The 22,629-nt window shown below is 42.6% G+C and overlaps 1 protein-coding gene across 13 annotated transcripts in view; it reads left to right on the forward strand.

Annotated features, from left to right (window-relative positions):
- The window catches only part of PARD3 (par-3 family cell polarity regulator), a 652,495-nt gene that overhangs the window by 338,387 nt on the left and 291,479 nt on the right, over positions 1–22,629 (forward strand). For all 13 annotated transcript variants that reach the window (XM_060192488.1, XM_060192489.1, XM_060192482.1 and 10 more), the window contains 5 exons: positions 6,894–7,019; positions 8,525–8,913; positions 14,576–14,715; positions 15,647–15,775; positions 19,999–20,037. In XM_060192488.1, coding sequence (XP_060048471.1) covers positions 6,894–7,019; positions 8,525–8,913; positions 14,576–14,715; positions 15,647–15,775; positions 19,999–20,037 — 823 coding nt within the window. The remainder of the gene's footprint in view (positions 1–6,893; positions 7,020–8,524; positions 8,914–14,575; positions 14,716–15,646; positions 15,776–19,998; positions 20,038–22,629) is intronic.

The following is a 22,629-nucleotide window of genomic DNA, read 5'->3' on the forward strand; positions in this document are numbered from 1 at the left end:
ATTACCAGAGCAACACTCTGACTTGCTCACCCAATTTAGATGTCAATAAAACATTTGTTACTTATTTTCAGATTTATCATTGGCTGTAATTTATACTTAGAATGGAGAATGTTAACATGTGTGACTGAGTTTGTTTTAATTGAGTGTATAATTAGGCTAATGAACCTTGTAAAAATGTAGTGGGGCAATCCTTAATAGAATCCAAGCAGTTAAATTTCTAATTATGCATCCAAACTCATATACAGAGACGCAACATTCGAAGGCTTGCTTTCTATGACTATTTTTCTCCTTGCTTTTTTCTTTTTCTTTTTTCCTTTTGGCTGCTTGTGGTGATATTTGTGGGGGAGGGAAGACTTGAATGGCCGCCAACCTTTTGAGGTTTATGTGTCTCCCTTTTTGCTCAACCCTTCCATAGAGAGAAAGAGACTTACCAGGAGGGACTCACCTCTCAGGTCAAGCTCTGCCAGACTCCACCACATCCCCACAACCTTCCTGACAGTTCAGTCATTGACACAATTCCTCATCTCCCTGTGAAATTTCTCTGCGGAACCCTCCCCACAGCCTAGGTCCTTGTACAGCAGTCAGCACAAGGACTCTAAGGTTCTATTCAACCCTGACCTTTTCCTCCATGGAAGTCCTTCGCTTTGATCCACTACATTGTGCCAGTCCACCTTGTAATTTGGCTCTCCCTCCTTTTCCCTATTAAGTCCTGTCGTTTGCAAAGCGCAAGGACTGGCACAATGTAGTGGATCAAAGCGAAGGGCTTCCATGAGACAACAAAAAAAAAGTATTTATTTTCATAAGAAATACACATCTTTGGAGAGTCAGGCGGTAGTGCAGTGGGTTAAGCACACATGGCGCAAAGTGCAAGGACCCGCGTAAGGATCCCTGTTGGAGCCCCCAGCTCCCCACCTGCAGGGGAGTCACTTCACAGGCAGTGAAGCAGGTCTGCGGGTGTCTATCTTTCTCTCTCCTCTCTATCTTCCCCTCCTCTCTCCATTTCTCTCTATCCTATCCAGCAATGACGACATCAATAACAACAACAGTAATAACTGCAACAATAAAACAACCAGGGCAATGAAAGGGAATAAATAAATAAATAAATATTTTAAAAACAAAAAAACGGCTTCTTCTGATTGAGCATGGTTGCCCACAATAAGGGTCTTTGAAACCGACTTCCATATAGCAGACCTCCGCAGTAACCCAGCTCATGGACACGCTAACATGCACTCCTCTCTGTTCACTTCCATTGTCTTCTCTAATAAGTGGCCCAGGAAGCCTATCCCCATAGGTAGTCAGTTCCCTGTTACTTCAGAGTAGATCCTGGTTGCTGAATGCCTACTCTAGTTTTGATTTCTTTCTTTTTTTTTTTTTTTTTAATTACACGAGTCACGATACCTTTCAGTTGAACGTGAGTGGTATGGAAACCTCTGCTTGCATGCATGTATTTTTACAGCGAAATGAGCATTTCCGTATTACTTCCCATTGATTTCCCTTCAGAGGGTACTTTTCATTCTCAGTCTGGCTGTTATCAGCTCAATTTTCTCATGAAGTTTTTTGATAGTTGGCTCCCATTTCTTTTGTAATCATTTTCACCTAGTGAAGCAAATGAGATAATTTTGTAGATTGTGCCACTTTACTTTTGAATTAATCAGTTCTTTCTGAGAGAATGATTCTAATCGTGTGGTCAAGTACTTAGAAATCAGCAGGCTACTAACTTCCCTTTAATTCAGTCTGTTCCTTTGATTCCCTGATCACTTGCTGTGTCCCTCAGGATGAATTTCTTCCTCTTTTCTCCCTCCCTCCTTCCTACCCACCCACTCCCAGCCAATTTCCTCGTCTGGATTGCTAGAAAAAGGCCTCTGAGATTTTTAGCACTATTTTTTTTTTTAATAATGCTGGCTTCTCAGAGTCTCCTTCGATACATTTCTGTGATAGTTCCTGTGAATGTAGACTTATGATTGTCACCGTGTGTTAGGAATACTGATGCATATGCCCATGTGTGACGACTTCTTCAGAAACACAAGTCACTAATAATTGAAGGTAGACATGCCTACCTACTTTTGACCCTTATTCTGTAGTATTTGGGGGTGGGGGATATGAAGAAGCAGGAAAGGTAGAATTAAGGAAGATGATTGTCTAGATGGATGTAAAACCCTACTTCTTCTCCTCCTCCTTCTTTTTGTTTTCTTAACCTCCAGGGTTATCACTATGAATCCACAGCTCCTGGAGGCCATTTTCCCCATTTTGTTGCCCTTATTGTTGTTGTTTTCATTGCTGTTGTTGTTGTTAGATAGGACAGAGAGAAATTGAGAGAGGAGGGGAAGACAGAGATGGGGAGAGAAAGATAGATACACTTAGACTTTCTTCACTGCCTGTGAAGTGATTCCCCCCCACCCCCACAGGAGGGTAGCCAGGGGCTCAAACCAGGATCCTTGTGCCGGTCCTTGAGTTTTGCGCTGTGTGCACTTAACCTGGTGTGCTGCTGTCCAATCCTCTAGGGACTACTTTTTTTAAAAAGTCTTTTTAATCATAGACTTATTTACTTATTACTGGATAGAGACAGAGAGAAATTGAGAGAGGAGGTGACGACAGAGAGGGAACAACACAGAAAGATACCTGCATCCCTGCTTCACCACTTATAAAGCTTTCCCCCTGTTGGTGGGAACCAGGGGCTCGAACCTGGGTCCTTGCACACTGTAGTATGTTTGCTCAGCCCGGAGTGCTGCCACCCAGTCCCTAGAGTCTGCTTTTTAAATTCCTTTTTTATTTTTATTTTTAAGCTGTTTATTCGAGTAGTTAATTATACTTTAAATAAACTCTTGATTGCTCAAATAGTTGGCATACAAATTAAAGTTTATCTAATTTTTGAAAAAAATTTTCTTTCAGGTTTTAGATGTTTTTTTTTTTTTTAACATTTTATTTATTAATAAATGAGAAAGATAGGAGGAGAGAGAGAAAGAACCATACTTTACTCGGATACATGTGCTGCCGGGGGTCTCCTGAACTCAGGACTTCATGATTGAGAGTCCAATGCTTTATCCACTGCGCCACCTCCTGGACCACGATGTTTTTGTTTTTGACAATTATTTATTTTTAGGAGGAGGTGTTAAAGATTTATGGTAGAAGCATGCGATTCTCCACCTGCAGGGGAAAAGCTTCATGAGTGGTGAAACAGGGCTGCAGGAGTCTCTCCGTCTTTCCCTCCCTGTCTCCTCCCTTCTCAATTTCTCTCTGTTTCTATCCAACAATAAATAAAAATATTTAAGAAAAAAGAATCATGGGCATAATTACTCCTCTCTGCATCCTGCAACAGGGCTTCAAGATTCTCTCTCTCACCTCTCCCAGAGCCCTTTCCCAGCTCGCCCAGACAAGCTTTGCTTTGGATCTCCTTGTTCAGATAGACTGCTCGGCACCTTTGGATTGCCTGCAGATAGCCAAATCATCTTTCCCTTAGGACATTCTTACATGTGACTCCTTTGATGCTAAGGTGGGCAAATGTCTTCTAGTTCAGTTTTATCAAGAGCTAAAATCTAATTTATACCTTCAGTTTATTATTCTCACTCAACATAATCATCAATATGTCTTCATAATTGGATTTCTCTGAGAGGACACTTTATTCAGTCATAGGTAGACACAGGAGGGGAGCCTAGGGGAGACAGATGATGGACATGGTGACATTTTAACAATAACTTAGTTACTGGATGACTTATTCAGGATCTCTTCCTTCCAGACACTCACTTAGACTGCTAGGTTTCTCATGTCATTGTGTTTTGTCCTTCGCTTGAAGTTGGGGAGTTTTCATGTTGACTTCTCTGTCAATTAATGATATTAAATAACTAAGATTCATATAATCTCATTCTCAGCACCTGCTGTTAATTTCAGGCTCTTCCACGAATAGCTGTGAAGCCAGTGATGAGTCTACAAGACCATGTGAATGTTACTTTCTCTCATGGTTTTGCATGGCGGTAGACTGGAGTCTTGTACAATAATGATTCATAAAATTAATAATAATGAGATGTGTAGTCGGGTTCAGCCATGACTCTAAGTGTCTTCATGAAATAAACAAAGTTAAACTTCAAAATAACAAAGGACAAAAGAGTTTTGCTTCAATTCCATTCATTTTAGCTCAGTTGACTATTGACCGCTGAGACAACTTCTTAGGAATCTGACTTTTCTGGGTTGTATTTCCTTCCTGCATTAAGGGATTTGAGACATTTCTTTTGCTCTCAGATAAACTCAACCATTCATTCATTCATTCATTCATTCATTCATTCATTCATTCAGTTTTCACTTAGTGACATCTCACTGCTAACTGTGTGCTTGAACACGTACTCCTTAATCTCAGCTTCTTCATACCTTCTGGGAGCTTCCTAGACGCAGGAAAGACGAAGTCTATAACATAAGGCCATGAGATAAGGCTCCCAGAACTGATAGTGTCAGTCATTCTCAATGTTCAAAGGAGCTTGCTATGTACCCAGATAAATTTTGGAAAGCACATAGAGCATGCTACCAATTGTATTCTTTTGGAGAACCTTGATGGAAGCTTTTGGAAATAGCGTTCTGTCTAGTTTGAAGTTGCGTGGCATTCTGAATCCTAGAGGCTATGTGGACATGGCAGATATTAGAACTATCAGTGAAAATGCAAGCTTCAGCAAGTCAAAAACAAGTTCACGGAAATGTTAATGTCATGACGCAGGATTCATGGCTGCTACCATCCCAGTCTCAGCATCGGCTTCTCTCTCGCTCAGACAGAGTGTTTCCATTTTGTCCTGAGATAGAACGTTCTTCTCATCAGTCAAGAAGTTCTAGATCAAATATATTAGTAATGTTTACTTTTTTTCCTCCTTTTTCTTTGTTTCTTTCTTTCTCTCCTTCCTTCCTTCCTTCCTTCCTTCCTTCCTTCCTTCCTTCCTTCCTTCCTTCCTCTTTTGAACCAGAGCACTGCTCAGCTTTGGCTCCTAGGGATTGAACCTGAGTCCTTGGAATCTCAGGCATGAGAGGTGTTTTTTTTTTTTTTTTCTTTCATAACTATTATGCAATCTACTCCACCCCACCAAATGGGCTTTGGTTTTGTATTTTATTTTATTTTATTTTATTTTATTTTATTTTATTTTATTTTATTTACCAGAGCACTAATTCTCTTCTTCTGGTGTGTCCCTCCCTTCCTTTCTCTCTTTCTTTCTTTCTTTCTTTCTTTCTTTCTTTCTTTCTTTCATTTCTTCCTTCTTCCTCTTCCTCCTCCCCCCCCCCCCTTTTTTTTTACCAGAGCACTGCTCAGCTCTGGCTTATGGTGGTGCAGGGGACTGAATCTGGGATTTTGTAACATCAGGCATGAGAGTCTCCTTGCATAACCATTATGCTATCCACCCCAAAATGGATTTCTGAAAAGTTCACTCAGTCTTTTTGGTTCAATGTAACCTTTGAGGTTGTATTGAAGGAATGAGGGGTGAGGAGTCATCTGAATCTGTCTCTGATTCTCCTGAGAAAGATGGCAGCAAATCATGTACTTGCTCGGGCCCTGGTATTTTTTAAAAATTATTATTATTAGTGATTTCATATTGACATACAAAATTATGGGATAGCAGGGGTATAACACCGCACCGTTCCCACCACCCAGGTTCTGTGTCCTTAGTCCCTCCACTGGTTCTCCCAAGGCCACAGAGATGAGCTGACTATTATTTCTAAAGTTGTTATTTATTTATTAATGAGGAAGATGGGAGGAGAGAGAAAGAACTAGACATCACTCTGGCACATGTGCTGCCGGGGATTGAACTCAGGACCTCATGCTTGAGAGTCCAAAGCTTTATCACTGCTCCACCTCTGGGACCACCTGGCTGTTATTTCTATAACTGTCTATATTTATATACATCTGCCCATTGTTTCTGTGCTTCTGTCTTCTCTTCCTTTTTGGGCCATTACATACTCCCGAATTTAGATGCTAAGTATGCAAACTCATTTCTCAAATCTTCTCCAGCATTTCTTTCTCAAATGTACCGTGTGCCTTTACTTGCTGTGAGCTGTGGGCTGCCAGAGCTGCTCTGAGACCCGTGGCCAGTGGCTTCCTCTCTGCACACCCACTGACCACACCCCCAGCACTCTCTGAAGCATTTTTAAGTGTAGAGTAAAATAGATTTTCTTTCTTTCTCTCTCTCTCTTCCCACCTCTCCTTCCCTTTCTCTCTCTCTCTCTCCCTTCCTTCCTTTCTTTCTTTCTTTTTTTTTTTTTGTTTTTTGTTTTTGGTAAGTTATTGTACTTGTTATCGATGTTGTCGATGTTGGATAGGACAGAGAGAAATGGAGAGAGGAGGGGAAGAAAAAGAGGGGGAGAGAAAGACAGACACCTGCAGACCTGCTTCACCACCTGTGAAGGGACCCGCCTGCAGGTGGGGAGCCGAGGGCTCCAACCAGAATCCTTATGCTGGTCCTTGCTCTTTGCACCATGTGTGCTTAACCCGCTGCACTACCACCTGACTCCCTTTTTCTTTCTTTCTTTCTTTCTTTCTTCCTTTCTTTCTTCCTTCCTTCCTTCCTTCCTTCCTTCCTTCCTTCCTTCCTTCCTTCCTTCCTTTCTTTCTCTCTTTCTTTCTCTCCTTCTCCCTCTCCTCCTCTCTCTCTCTCTCTTTTTTTTTCCAGACAGATAAGACTGACAAGCCAGGAACAAGATGGGGGGGGGGGCATTTCCTGAGAGGATCCATTTTGACACCTTATTTCCACTGTTGTAGTTTTTGTGGGTGTCACTAGTTAAAACGTATGAACCATGATCCAACACACCTCTTTAGGAAGGAGTCCTTGGTAAATGCAATGCTGGTGAGAATGCCAGCAGGGCCCTGTGTGTGTGGAGCCATGGTGGAGAGATGACGCGTGTGACGATTTGCATTCTTAACGTTCCAGAACCTTGGGCTTATTAGTAAAACGGCTGGAGAAAGGTGGGAAGGCTGAACAAGAAGAGCTTTTCCATGAGAATGATTGCATTGTCAGGATCAATGACGGCGACCTTCGGAATAGAAGATTTGAGCAGTAAGTGCTTGTCGGGGGAGCCACTGTCCCTCTGCTGCTCTGGGCGTGACAGGCAGAGTGCGGTCAGTGGAAAAGCGTCAGACACGTGTCTGTGATCTCTGCCTGCCGCCGGGAGAGGGACACTTTCTGTCATTATCTAGCTTTTAAAATTTTAATCCGACTCTAGGTAATTACTGCCATTAGACTGTATTTCAGCATGCCCTCTGACTAACAGAGCTCTTCAGAAACATGACGGACCCCATTTTGGCTCAGGCAACTTTTCTCCTTTCTCACCTTGGTGGAAAATTGACCAACGTGCTAGTTTATACTCCACTGTCTTGCATTTACAAGTTGGCGGCACATCCTGCTGCCTCGGTACAGAGAGGTGGAAAAAGCCCCTTTGTGGGCCTCAGAGTTGTGGCGAGCTCACTTGTAAAAGTGTCCTGATAAAAGCTCTTATCTAATGAAAAGGTAGCAGTTGTCGGGTCCTGTAAAGCTAGGCAAGCATGAACAGAAACCATCGGAGTGAGTATGAGGGGCCGGGCGGTGGGTGGCACTGCTGGTTGAGAGCACATGTTGCCTTGTGCAAGGACCCAGGCTCCAGCCCCAGGTCCCCACCTGCAGGGGGAAAGCTTCACGAGTGGTGAAGCAGGGCTGCAGGTAAATATCTGTCTCTCTGTCTGTCTCTTTCTCTATCATCTCCTTCACTGTGTATTTCTGGCTGTATTTATCCAATAAGTAAAAATAATAATAATAATAATAATAATAATTTTTTTAAAAAAGGATGTCTGAGACCTAGCTAGGGACCCAGTGTGTCCAGGCTCAGCACTGGGGCTGACAACCCCTGTTATTTTTGAGTTATTGATGCTGTGTTTGTTTGTTTAGTTCTTGGTATCTTTTGGATTTAAAGTTGAATTAATTTTGCTAGTAGGTAATGGTTAATTTAAATTTTTTTTTTTTACAGTCTTCTTTAAATGTGCTGGTGTTTATTTCTCCAAAAGCGCAAATGGTCCTTCATGGAAGGAAACTATTTATTTCTTTGCTTATTGAGTCAGGGCCTCACCGCCCTGCAGTCTCACTATCTTGGGACAACTTTATCATTCAGAGAGTTTTCTAACCAAAGCGCTGCCAAGTGATGCTGGAGCCTGGGCCCCAGGCACGTGTCTCTCTCTGGCCCAAGGAAACCGTTTTGATATTTGCCAGCCATGTTGGATAATGCTGTTGAGAGAATATTAGATTATTTTTTCTACTAACATCGACATCGTAGTAACTCTTGTGCCTACAGTTATTGCTTAGTGGTTTATCATTGTGGGCCCATTGTTTTGATCTGCAGTTGCTCTCCTTGTGTTTGGAGAAAGAGGCATGTATATTTGGAGAAACATCTGTGCCAACGGGACTGGGAAATGGTTTATCAGCATTTTATTTTCACTGTCTCAGCCTGGACTGTCAGTTCTTGGTGCCTCCTTAGTCGGTTCTGTGGGCCAGTCTGACTCTGCTGCTGACTTACCCTTCTTTCCCAAACCCAGGGCCCAGCATATGTTCCGCCAAGCCATGCGGGCTCCCATCATTTGGTTCCACGTGGTTCCTGCGGCCAATAAAGAGCAGTATGAACAACTCTCTCAAAGCGAGAAGAACAACTACTACGCCAGCCGCCTCAGCCCTGACAGCCAGTATATTGAGAACAGGAGTGTGAACAGCGCGGGCCTTCAGACCCTGCAGAGAGCTGCCAGGCCAGCCCACCCGGCCGAGCACATGGACCCTCACCCACGACCACTACCTCAGAGCTCACACCCCTCCTTTGCCAAGCCGCCCGCAGCTCCAGCCCCTCCACCACCACACATGTTCAGCACGAACATGAGCAGTGGTTACAACTCCAAAAAAGTAGGCAAGAAGCTTAATATCCAGCTTAAGAAAGGTACGGCCCTCTAGTTTTTGTTGTCTGCCATTTAAAGGTCTACCAGTTGACCCAAAAAGTCTTATCTCATTATTATGTGGAAGGATCGATGAAAAGGACAGCCTTTGAGGTTGTGCTTGTGTGCCTTTGGATTCATGTTGAGAGAATTGGACTTAACATACTCCTGTTTGAAGAGGTAGGATTTGTAACTGAAGTTACCATCTCCTGTTGTTATTATTGTCTTGCTTCACTGTTCTGAGCCGGCTAGCTAAGACAGAAGAGACAGAAAGAGAGAAGAAAAGATAGCATGGCATGGAAGCCCTCACCCCCCCCCCCCCCCCAGAGTTCTGGGGGACCTGGCTGAAGCGTGGGTGGCAGGCCTGGGGTAGCAGGGGCACCATCCGGCCAGCTGTCTCGCAGCCACTTGAAGTACAACTCTGGAAGATGATGACTAAGCGAGTTTGGAAAGTTTCTGTCAAACACACAACAGTGCTCTGGATAACTCTCTTGACTGGCTCTCTCGAGGCTAAGACCCTCAGAGAGGACCTGGAGAGCCTGTGTTTCAGTCCTGCCCCTCGAGCGAGAGGCTGTGACCGATTCCATCCAAGCTGTCCATTTAGTTCTTAATAGAACAGACACCAAGAAGCTATGGCTCTGGCTTCTCATCTCCTGCTTTCCCCAAATACTGAATTCCTTTCTTGAAGTGATCAGAGGTATTTGATCTTTATTGATTTGTTTAACAGAGACAGCCAGAAATGGGAGGAGGGTAGAGAAGGGAGAGAGACAGGCACCTGCAGTTCTGCTTCACCACTCGCAAAGCTTTCCCCCTGCGGGTGGGGACTGGAGGCTTGCACCCCATTCCTTGCGCCTTGTAACACATTCGCTCAATCAGGTGCACCACCTCCCAATCCCAAGAATATTCTCTCTTTTTTTTTTCAATTTTTTTATTTCGTTTTTAATATTTATCCCCTTTTTGTTGCCATTGTTGTTCTATTGTTGTTGTTATTGATGTTGTTCTTGTTGGATAGGACAGAGAGAAATGGAGAGAGGAGGGGAAAGACAGAGAGGGGGAGAGAAAGACAGACACCTGCAGACCTGCTGCACCGCCTGTGAAGCGACTCCCCTGCAGGTGGGGAGCTGGGGGCTTGAACCGGGATTCTTACGCCCGTCCTTGTGCTTTGTGCCACCTGTGCTTAACCCACTGCGCTACCGCCCGACTCCCTATTCTCTCTCTCTCTCTTTTTTTTTATCAGCTCAGGTAAATGTGATTGTTAGGAATCCAAAGATAATTGAGTACGGTCTTTATGCCACATGGCTGTGAGAGCAGATCTGTACTGGAATGTTTTCTGGATCTTAAGAACATTCTTCTTACCATTGATGACAAGGCTATAAAGTCTGAGACTCCTGTTTGCTTTCGAAATCATTATATTTTTGTTGGATTTCATGTGAACCAGAAAGTCTTAATTTTGGTTCAGCTGGCTTTTAAACTTCAGACACTTAACTGACATAATCAGAACGACACGTTTTTTTCCTTACAAATCAAGAGATCACATCAGCTCTAGATCAACTTTTAATTTAAATGAAGGTGCTATCAGGCCCCCTTTCTATTTTTTTTAATAAAAAAATGGTTGTGATGATGTTTTTATTTACTTATTTTATATTTATTTATTTATTTATTCCCTTTTGTTGCCCTTGTTATTGTTGTTATTGATGTCCTTGTCAGATAGGACAGAGAGAAATGGAGAAAGGAAGGGAAGACAGAAAGGGGGAGAGAAAGACAGACACCTGCAGACCTGCTTCACTGCCTGTGAAGCGACTCTCCTGCAGGTGGGGAGCCAGGGGCTCGAACTGGGAGCCTGTCCTTGTGCTTAGCGCCACCTGCGCTTAACCTGCTGTGCTACCTCCCGACTCCCAACCCTCTATTTTTTTTCTACCCATATAATAGTACCAAATTCTAATAAAAAATATATCAAGATCCACAAATAGAGTGGTTTGGAAAATATAATGTGCGGGCCAGGCATTGGTGCGCTTGCTTGAGTCCACATCATGTAAAGTCGAAGGACCTCGGCTCATGGTCCCAGATCCCACCTGCAGGAGGAAAGGTTTACAAGTGGTGAAGCAGGGCTGCAGGTGTCTCTGTGTCTCTCTGTCTCCCCATTCCTCTCGATATCTGACTGTCTCTGTTATTCCTATGAATAAATAAGGATTAGAAATTTGAGAAAAAAGAATCTGTTTGATCTCTCTTAAAGGTAGAGCAGTGCTTTGCTTAGTTACTGCCCATCTTTGATGGGAGCACATTCATTTTATCCACAACTTATGACCTGCTTCTTATTTTTATAATGAGATGCATTTTAATTTGCCATAGAATCAACTTTATTACATGCATTCATGGCTTTATCTTTGAAAATATTTTCATTTCTTTATTATTGGATAGAGACAGAGAGAAATTGAGAGGAGAGGAGAACAGAGAGGGAGAAAGACAGACAGACATCTGCAGCCCTGCTTCACCATTCGTGAAGCTTTCCCCCTGTAGGTGGGGTCCAGGGATTTGAACCGGGGATTATAAGAGCATTTAAAATATGATTATACTACATAAACTTTTGAAGATCTTGATTGTTTTTTAACAAGAGACAGAGAGGTTAGAGCACTGCTCAGCTCTGACGAATAGTGACGCAGAGGATTGAACCAGGACTTCAGTGCCTCAAGCATGCAAGACTTTTGTGTAACCATGTCCTAGTGGATATATTTTACACAGGGTAATTTATAAGGACCAGCTTAATCAGCATAAATGGTGATTTTTTTTTCCCTTGAACATTTTTCTGGCCTTGAATAATCTAAATGATGTAGCACCCCCCCATCAATATACCTGGAGTTTAATTTTCTGTGAGAACGTTTGACACGTGGCACACACTGCCTGTGCAACTTGCCAGAATTTGCAAATACTTTATATTAAAAATAAATGGCTTACAATAAATAAGAACAAAGAGAATGGTAATTATCTTTGATTAGTTCTAAACACAGATCTTTGAATGATGAATATTGTATGAGGATTGATACACTTTCACTGTAGATAACAGATACTAATTTTTGCCAATTGTTACATTTAACAGTTTTAAAATGAAATATTTCAAAAATATAGGAGACGTCAATGTGAATCTTTGTATTCACAGGGCCTGGTTGTTGGCCCACCTGGTTGAGCGCACATGTTACAATGCACAAGGACCTGGGTTCAAGTCCCCGGTCCCCACCTGTAGGGGGAAAGCTTTTTGAGTGGTGAAGCAGGGCTGCGGGTGTCTCTCTCCCTCTCTCAATCTCCTCCTACTCTCTTGATTCTAGCTGCCTCTATTCCATAAATAAAGATCATTCAAAAAACAGAACAAAATAAAACAAGCAAAAAAAAAAAACAATTATAAAAGAAACTTTAAGTTCACTTCAAAATGAACCAACATGCTCTGAATCGCGAAAGCTCTTCATAAACTGAGATCAATCCTAAGTATTAAAAAGAGGACTTCATTATAATAATTCTTTGGCATAAGTTTGGAGCTGTGTCATAGAACATGACAAATAAAATAGCTCCAGTGCACTTGCTTTCATAATTATGATTTCTTAATATTTATTACCATATTGGCATTCTCAAATACCCTGCTCTTTTGTAGAAATTAGCTTTTTAATAAAGTCAGAGGAGAAGGTCAGTAATCTGTTTCAGTCAGTTCAAAATGTTTTGTTGGCTTTACCAAATGAAAATTGATATCTATTTATCTTTCTTTTAAAGGTCACTGCCTGAACTTTTAGCTTACAGATTTAGGGGTTACTGCTGATATTTTAATAGTATTACGGTTCATCTAACAGCCAGCCTTTGTAGTTCACACAAATTAATATTGCACAAGGAGAATAATTTAGAACTCTTTCTTAATAAATGTTATTGCAAGTCATTAGAGTTTCATGAAGGCACAGAGACATATGGAGAAGTCCCAGTAGGATAATTAGAGAAGTTTCATATAGACAATATGCCATTCGAGTCTGCAGCACAGAAGACGTAGGGGATTAGCAGCCCAGGCACATTAAAGTGGATTTTTTTTTTCTTAGCCATGAAATAAATGAATGTTTTCTTTCCATTCAAGAATATTTCCAGTGGGTTTTGTGACAGGTGTAATTGTTGAATGTTTTCTTCTTCTCTGTGTTTCCTTCTTGACCCACGGTCTCATACTTCTCTCTCCAAATTGATGATGAACTCTTGCTTCTAGTTTTATACCTCGTGTCACAGCAGATTCATGTTTTCTTGTATAGATCTTTCACTTCTGTACCACTTCATCCCCTAGTAGAGAGCATGTGTTCATACCAAGACTATTCTCACTTTAGTAAAACTGAACATCTTCAGAAACAGAGTTTTGTTTTGTTTTTAATTTCCCACAGAAGTTAATCATTAGGAGAAACCTCATGAAGTCCTCAGATTCATAAAGATATGTCCGATTATTCACATGCGTTCTCAGTTAATTTCTGGCTCATTACATGTGGACTCTAGCAATGTCTTTGTCTACACTGAATAGAGCCTACAAGTCTCCCTACCAAAAATTATGTCAAGAAAATATCAGTCGGGAATCGGGCGGTAGCGCAGCGGGTTAAGTGCACATGTCGCAAAGTGCAAGGATCCCAGTTCCAGCCCCCGGCTCCCCATATGCAGGGGAGTTGCTTCACAGTTCAGTGAAGTAGGTCTGCAGGTGTCTGTCTTTCTCTCCCCCTCTCTTCCCCTCCTCTCTCCATTTCTCTCTGTCCTATCCAACAACTATGACATCAGTAACAACAACAGTAATAACTACAACAACAATAAAACAGCAATGGCAAAAAAAGGGAAAATCAATAAATATAATTTTTTTTAAATCAGCCAAGTAATTTATAGAAGCCTTATTTCCATTTTTTCACATAATGTGATGACCTTCAGAAGTAGTAGCCATTGAAAGATTTACTTTAAAAAAAATGAGACATAAGTGATAACATTTAGGTAACTTAAAAGTGATGTTGGCAAAAACCAGTATTTCTTGTAAGTAGTGCTGTGAATAGTTAGAGTTTTAGGAATTTCAATATTTTGCTTTTCCTCTTCTAGCTTCTTCTGCCTTACAAATAAAATAGCATCTCTTCACGTACAGTGCCAAGACTTAGACATCATTTACATCCTGAATTTTGTTTATCTATCTTTGAAAAGTGTTCTTTTTTTTTTAAGTTTAACAAATACTTTATATATGTCATCTAGACGTTTTTTTTCATAAATTTTTATTATCTTTATTTATTTATTGGATAGAAACAACCAGAAATCAAGTGGGAAGGGGGAGATAGAGAGGGAGAGAGACAGACACACACCTGCAGCCCTGCTTCACCACTCGCAAAGCTTTCCTTCTACAGTTGGGATCCAGGGGCTCGAACCCGGTTCCTTGCACACTGTAACAAGTCTGTTCAACCAGGTGCGCCACCACCCGGCCCCTCATCTAGATTTTCCACAGTTTCATTTATTCTGAAAAAAAAAAATAAAATTCTACACCTATTTAAGTATTAATGAGAAATGGAAGCCAACTGTGAGTGTTACAGGTTGAGGTAGAAGGTTAGAAGGAATCCTTGAGGTGAGATAACATCTGCGAGGTTGCAGGCAGCCTCGTCTGTACTGACCCTTCTGTCTCTGTGGTCTTTGCAGGTACAGAAGGTTTGGGGTTCAGCATCACTTCCAGAGATGTAACGATAGGCGGCTCAGCTCCCATCTATGTGAAAAACATCCTTCCCAGAGGCGCAGCCATTCAAGATGGCAGACTTAAAGCAGGAGACCGACTCATCGAGGTGAGGGTTCCCTCTCCGCTCCCACGGTCCTTGAGAAGTGGCTCTGTTCACAGGTGTTGCTTTAATGTGTGTTAGACTCTGTGTCTGAGCGGAAGCATGTGTCGCCAAACAGTGTGCTCCCCTTTGGCGTCTGCATCCCGCCATGTTATTTGAGGAGGACTATCTTTTCATCTCATCTGCTTGTAGATTGTAGATTTTTCAGTAACTTAAGGCTTTTTTATTTTATTTTATTTTTTTGCGGTGATGTAGCATTTTGTCGTGAAGTGCAACATTCTGTAATTTTCCATGTATGTCAGTCAATATAGAAATGTTATCGACAGGGAGTGGGGTGGGTAGCTCAGTGGGTTAAGCGCATGTGGTGCAAAGCGCAAGGACTGGCGTAAGGATCCCGGTTCGAGCCCCCAGGTCCCCACCTGCAGGGGAGTCGCTTCACAGGCGGTGCAGCAGGTCTGCAGGTGTCTGTCTTTCTCTCCCCCTCTCTGTCTTTCCCTCCTCTCTCCATTTCTCTCTGTCCTTAAAAAAAGAGAGAGAGAGAGAGAGAAGAAAACAAAATCTCTGATACGTAGGCCATCTAGATATCTTGACACAAAGTCCGTGTTTTTGTTGTTGTTGTTTTGTGAGCTTGATGGCCGAGCTGCATGTGGCTCATTCCTTGTGGATGCTTTGATGACCATAGCCTTTGATTTCTTACAAGCATGACAAGATTCATGGTTTCCTCCCTCACTTCTAGACGCCTGTTCTGTTTCTTGATTAACCACAACTGTCTGCCTGCTGGTTGCCAGATCGCCAGATTGCGGCAGGACTTTCTGTGAACTGACCGTGTGCCCTCATCCGCCAGAGGAGCCTGAGAGTGGTGTCTGCTCTGTGTCTGTCTTGGCTTCTGTTACTTACTTGCAAAGGACTGGAGTTGGAAACTTTCTATTCCTTTTAGGTCAATGGAGTAGACTTAGCCGGCAAATCCCAAGAGGAAGTCGTTTCCCTGTTGAGAAGCACCAAGATGGAAGGGACCGTGAGCCTGCTGGTCTTTCGCCAGGAAGATGCCTTTCACCCAAGGGAGCTGGTGTGTAAATCTGGTGCAGAGAAAAGATGCCTAGTGCACATGAGTCAGGGGTCTGGGCCAGCTGCTGGACGGGCAGAGTGTCTACTGGCTTCTCCAGCCGTAACACACTCATTCTTTCTTTCTTTCTTTCTTTTTTTTTTTGGCATTTTTTTGAATTTTTTAAAATTTATTTTAAAAAGGAGACATTAACAAAACCATAGGATAAGAAGGGTACAACTCTACACAATTTCCACCACCAGAACTCCATATCCCATCCCCTCCCCTGATAGTTTTCCTATTCTTTATCCCTCTGGGAGTATGGGCCCAAGGTCATTGTGGGATGCAGAAGGTGGAAGGTCTGGCTTCTGTAATTGCTTCCCCGCTGAACATGGGTGTTGACAGGTGGATCCATACTCCCAGCCTGTCTCTCTCTTTCCCTAGTAGGGCAGGGCTCTGGGGAAGCGGAGCTCCAGGACACACTGGTGGGGTCGTCTGTCCAGGGAAGTCTGGTCGGCATCTGGAACCTGGTGACTGAAAAGAGAGTTAACATACGAAGCCAAACAAGTTGTTGAGCAATCATGGACCTAAAGGCTGGAATAGTGCAGATGAAGACTTGGGGGGGGGGGGGTACTCACTGCAGACTCTTGTGTACTTTTGCTTTCAGGTCTATATTTTTGATACTTAATGCTAATCTATCTTGGATACATTTCTTTACAGACCAAACTCTGAAAGAGGAAGGTTTAATGTTTTCTAGTTCACCTTCTGGTTTTCCTCTAAGAAGATGTATATAGTATATCTTTTAGTCACTACCTGAGCTTCACACATGAGATAAGTAATTTAGTGCTTCACAGATTGAGGTTCAGATTCTGAGCCCTTAACATACTGCTGAGTGGCCTTCAGTAGGCTATTCATTGTGCAGCTTTCTCTTCTCTAAGTTAGCAGAACACACTCATTCATTCTATTCTAATATTCCCTCCATTGTAGAAAGAGGTGTCCATAGTATTGGGCATAGGGAATATTAAAAAAAAAAAAAAAATCCACGGTGCCTTTCCTGAGCACTTGGAGATGGACAGACTGAATACAGAGATGCTGATGACGACGTAGCCCTCACCTCAAAGGCTGTTGCTGAAAGCTAGCTGTCTTCTCCACCACGTGTGACGCGTTTCTGTAGTTACATCTAACGAATCCAGAGAACGGTGCTTGCTGATTGTTCTGTACAAGGGAGTAACTTCCTTTAGTCTTCCTACTGAAATGGAAGACCTCGGTGACAAATCGGGCAACTAACTGACCATCGGTGACTGTCAGAGGCGGTACTCGGGGTGTCATGAAGTGACCTTTTACAGGTTTTTTAAAAAAAATTATTATCTTTATTTATATATTGGTTAGAGACTGTCAGAAATCGAGAGGGAAAGGAGAGATAGAGAGTGTGGGAGACAGACACCTGCAGCACTGCTTCACAAGTGGTGAAGCTTTCCCCCTGCAGGTGGGGACTGGGGGCTTGAACCTGGGTCCTTGTGCATTGTAACGTGTGCGCTCAACCAGGTGTGCCACCACCCAGCCCCAGCACAGGTTTTTTTTTTTTTTTAAGTTATCTTTATTTATTGGATAGAGACAGCCGGAAATCAAGAGGGTAGGGGGAAATAGAGAGAGAGAGAGAGACCTGCAGCCCTGCTTCACCACTCACAAAGAGAGACAGACAGACAGAGAGACACCCACAGCCCTGCTTCACCACTCGCAAAGCTTTCCCCCTGCAGGTGGGGATGGGGGTCTCGAACCCCGGTCATTGTGTGCTGTAACGTGCGCCAGGTGCACCACACCCACCAGGCCCCATTTTACAGAAGTCTATTTAGTGGGGTGTTTACAGAGTACTGAGGGTAAGACTCACCTGACAGTTGGCATCCTGGTGTTGCCTTACCACCTGTGATGAAAGCAGCCTTGCACTTCATCCTTTCTGTTGAAAGGAAATATGTTCCTGAAATCTACATAGTTTTCAGTGGATTTTTCTTTTTTAAGAAGTGCTGTTACTTTAAAAAAAGTGACATGACTAGAAGAACAACCTTTATAGTTTGAGGTCAAGTCTAAGTGAGACAACTGCTTCAGAACACGTCCCTGGATCACCTTAGAACTTTTGACATGTTTTCCAGCCTTATTTTTTCTTTCTTTCTTTCTTTCTTTCTTTCTTTCTTTCTTTCTTTCTTTTTTTTTTTTTTTGCCTCCATGGTTATCTCTGGGGCTCTGTCTCTGCACTACAAATCCACTGCTCCTAGAGGCCATTTTTTTCCCCTTTTGCTGCCCTTGTTGTTTTACTGTTGTAATTCTTATTGTTGTTATTGATGTTGTTGTTAGATAGGACTGAGAGAAATGAAGAGAGGAGGGGAAGACAGAGGGGGGAGAGAAAGATAGACAGACACCTCAAGACCTGTTTCACTGCTTCTGAAGTGACCCCCCTGCAGGTGGGGAACCGGGGGCTCGAACTGGGATCCTTATGTCGGTCCCCTCGCTTTGCGCCATGCATGCTTAACCCACTGTGCAACCACCCCCCCCAGCTTTAGTTTTTCTTAAACCATAATTCATCTTTATATTCTAGAACATTGAGATTTTGTGGGAATGGTTTGCTAGTAGGATATCATGTTAATAGACTCTCCGCTTGTCCCAGGCCAGGCCACTTTCAGTCATACTAAAATCCTTTCTCTTGATCTTGCCACAGCGGGAAATGTTAGCTTGTGATCGAGCTGAAAAGGGAACACTTGAGTTGAAGTAGATTTTGACAAATGATGAGAACTTTTTATTTCTATTTTTAAATGTTTAATGCATTCTCCCTCGATCCAGACCCAGCTTTGCATATCCCCCACTGTTATCCAATTTTGTGCCTGAAATACCACCTGATCGTATATCTGGAGAGATCTTTATTAAATTGTAAACGAGCACTTTAAAAAACAAAACAGCTCAGCTTTAGAAGCGACTTGATGAAGCTTTAATTCTTCCTCAGTGTATCTGAGCCTGGGCAATAGATTGTTAGGCTGCCAAAGCCTGGACACTATTCAGCGTTGTGCCAACGTCAGGTTGGTCAGTTTCTTCTTGTCTAGTCTTAATCTTCCTGGCTTCTGTTTTTCCCCTTCTGCTGCCTAGATTTTTTTTTTTTTTCTGCCTTGGTTATTCAATTTATTGCTGAACGTTTCACTAAGGAGTGAGCCAGCAAGCTATCGGTCCCTCCTCATTGCAGCTGCCTTTTAAGACCTGAAAGATTGACAGCCTGAAAACGTAAAGGGGGCATCTCAGATGATCTTTGAATTCAGCTAACAGGACACTTCCCTTCTGTTTGGGGTATCAGTGCTGAAGTACTCTTATCCATACAGGCCTTAAAACAGTCAGTCATCTGTGTAAATGTCTACAAGGAGAGCCCGCTCTTAGCACACAAAGTCACGTTTTACAGCTTGTGTAGTATTTTACGACATGATTATGGTTCTGAGTGGACTTCACACTGTTATTATCTGGGCTAACTATCCAATTACAATATATTTCACAACTTAGGTGTAGTTGGGAAATTTAACAAAAAAATCAAGATGAGAAACATTACTGTGAATTATACAAATCAGTAAGAACCGTTTCCATACAGAAATTGTACCCCGTGAGTGAGGACGTGAAATGTCATGTACAGAAAACCTTCTTGAGGGGTCCGGCGGTAGCGCAGTGGCTTAAGTGCCTGTGGCGCAAAGGACCGGCGTAAGGATCCCAGTTCGAGCCCCCGGCTCCCCACCTGTAGGGGAGTCGCTTCATAGGTGGTGAAGCAGGTCTGCAGGTGTCTGTCTTTCTGTCCCCCTCTCTGTCTTCCCCTCCTCTCTCCATTTCTCTCTGTCCTATCCAACAACGAACAACATCAACAATGGCTATAATAATAACCACAACGAGGCTACAACAACAAGGGCAACAAAAGGGGGAAAAATGGCCTCCAGGAGCGGTGGATTCATGGTGCAGGCACCGAGCCCCAGCAATAACCCTGGAGGAAAAAAAAAAAAAAGAAAAGAAAAGAAAGCCTTCTTGAGACACACACAGTGCAGGTCGGCATTCCAGCAGCAGGCTGGGTGAGCGGGTCAAATACACCATCACAGTGTGATCACCCTCCGTATAATTCTTTGCGGCAGTTGTGAACTGACCAGATTTCCTTCCCAGTAAAGATGTGTGTCCCTGTGTGTTGTAGATGGCTTTGGGCGATCTGTATTCATGTTTTTTTTCAATTCTTCTAGAATGCAGAGCCAAGCCAGATGCAGATCCCAAAACAAACGGTAAGACCTTTATCTTTTGCGAGATGCTGAGGTGTTGGAGAGAGAAACAGAGACGACTTCTTACTAGTTAATTCTGAAGTTACTTTTCCTCTCTTTTCCTGACTCTTCATAGAAGAGATCCTGTAGGTTGACTAAATTCCAAAGTGGCCTTGTATTTAGGGGTATTTACTAATCCCACAAACAGTTTGATTAGTAGTGATCAGAGTAAAATAATAACAATAATAATAATACAAAACGTATCTGTTTACCAACATAATTGGAAGAGCCTCAAACTGATGATCTTAGAAGTTTGAACAACTGTAGACAAGTTCCTTGTTGGGTAGTATGCCACCTCCCCCTGGCTTCTGCTTAACCATATGCCTATATAGGGATTTACTGATCCAAAGCTTTGGTCTATTTACATAAATCACTTTTACATTTACATAAAGCACTCCCTCCAGGGCATTGGTGGTTCAGTGATAGGATTCTCGCCTGTTCCGCCCCCTCCTTGTCACACTCTGATTTTCACCAGTCACTTTTCTCTCCACCCTCTCTATATCACATCCTGTTTCCACCCTACTTGGAGAGTATAAAAACAGCTGCTCTTCTGATTAAAGACACTTGGAAATTGCTTTCCGGCTCCGAGAGTTCCAGAGTGTATCTCCTGCAAAGTTGGTGCGGCACGAGTTCCTGATCCCTCTCCCACGCAGCAGCCTAGATCGGCTCCAGTTGAGTTCTCTCCAAGCCAGAGAGCACTAGCTCGGGAAGAAGCACCCTAAGGCGATCCCGGCATCTCCTGAGCTGTGAAAAGTTGTATTATTTCAGATTGCATAGTGGAAATATAAAAAAGAAAAAAATTTTGTGATGAAAAGTATGGAGGGTCAAAGCACAATGAAAAGTTTCTTCAATATGAAAACAGTGGTTTTCAGGCTCAGCCATGAGGTGTCTCAGTAGCTGATAACTGGGCATTTTATTTCTGATAACAAAAGTAAGCACTCATGGTATGGATTAAAATGCAAAGTTAGCTGTGTCCTATTTAGATGACAGACTCTGATGAAGAGTGTGCATTCAGGAAAGACTGAGGTGAGGATACTCACCTCAAGGACCAAGGATTGTCATATAGTTTCTTAAAGTGTGATTTTAGGGTGGGGGTAGATAGCAGAATGGTTATGCAGAGACTCTCTTACCTGAGGCTCCAAGGTCCCAGGTTCAATATCCTGTATCACCATACGCCAGAGCGGAGCAGTGCTTTGCTACAAAAGGAAGGAAAAAAAATATCCAGCTTTATTGTAAAGCCCCTAAATGCTGAAAGTGTTATACATGAGAGATAGTATTTCCCATGGTCATCCAGAGCAGAGTGTAACAATTTGGGTTTTATTTTTCACTTCAAATAATACAGCATAAAAACATATCACTTCCAAACTCTTGTTGGAAGAGAGAAGATTTAATAAAAGCATAGCTATTGCTGGTGCTCATTCGTATTTTCCCAATGTTCATTGGTAGAGGCACACACACACACACATACACACAAAGTATAAAAATATACAGTATTTGAAGGATACCATTAAGTAGATTGTTATTTCCTTATACATTAATAGATGAAAAATATGCATTTCGGGGGTCAGGCGGTAGTGCAGCGGGTTAAACACAGGTGATGCAAAGTGCAAGGACTGGTGTTAGGATTCTGGTTCAAGCCCCCGGCTCCCCACCCTGCAGGGGAGTCACTTCACAAGTGGTGAAGCGGGTCTGCAGGTGTCTGTATCTTTCTCTTCCCCTCTCTGTCTCCCCTCCTCTTTTCATTTCTCTCTGTCCTATCCAACAACAACAGTAACATCAATAACAACAACTATAATAACCACAATGATAAAACAACCAGGGCAACAAAAGGGGAAAAAGTGGCCTCCAGGAGCAGTGGGTTCCTAGTGCAGGCACCAAGCCCCAGCAATAACCCAGGAGGTGGAGGAAGGAAGGAAGGAAGGAAGGAAGGAAGGAAGGAAGGAAGGAAGGAAGGAAGGAAGGGGGAGAAAGAAAGAAAGAAAGAAAGAAAGAAAGAAAGAAATGCATTTCAAATTTTCCACATTTCTAAAACTGAATACCAGAACTTAAAAGAAAATCAGTAGACAACCTTGGAAATATAAATGGGATCTGTTGTACCTGGTCTAGCCCACAGGTTACCACGTGCAAGGACCTGGATCCCAGCCCGAGGAGTCCCCACCCGCAGGGAGAAAGCTTTGTGAGTGGTGAAGCTGGGCTGCAGGTGTCTCTCTGTCTCTCTCTCCCTCTCTACCCTCTTTACCACTCCCTTCCCTCGCAAATTCTGGCTGTCTCTAACCAATAAATAAATAAAGATAATGAAAAGAAAAGAAGAAAATTCATGCCCTTAATTTCTATTTAGAACGTCAAGAAGTGAAGCTGGCTGATCAGAATCACATTGGCATTGAGTCTTTCTTTCTTTTTGAATGCTGAAAGAGGCTTTTAAAAATCTTGTTTATTTACTTATTTATTTTCTGTTCTCCCTTCCCATTGTATTTATTTATTTTATTATTTTTTTCTTTATTGGAGGATTAATATTTTACAGTTGCCAGTAAATACAGTAGTTTGTACATGCAAAAC

The sequence above is a fragment of the Erinaceus europaeus genome, chromosome 6 (assembly GCF_950295315.1).
Source record: "Erinaceus europaeus chromosome 6, mEriEur2.1, whole genome shotgun sequence".
NCBI classification, from domain to species: Eukaryota; Metazoa; Chordata; class Mammalia; order Eulipotyphla; family Erinaceidae; genus Erinaceus; species Erinaceus europaeus.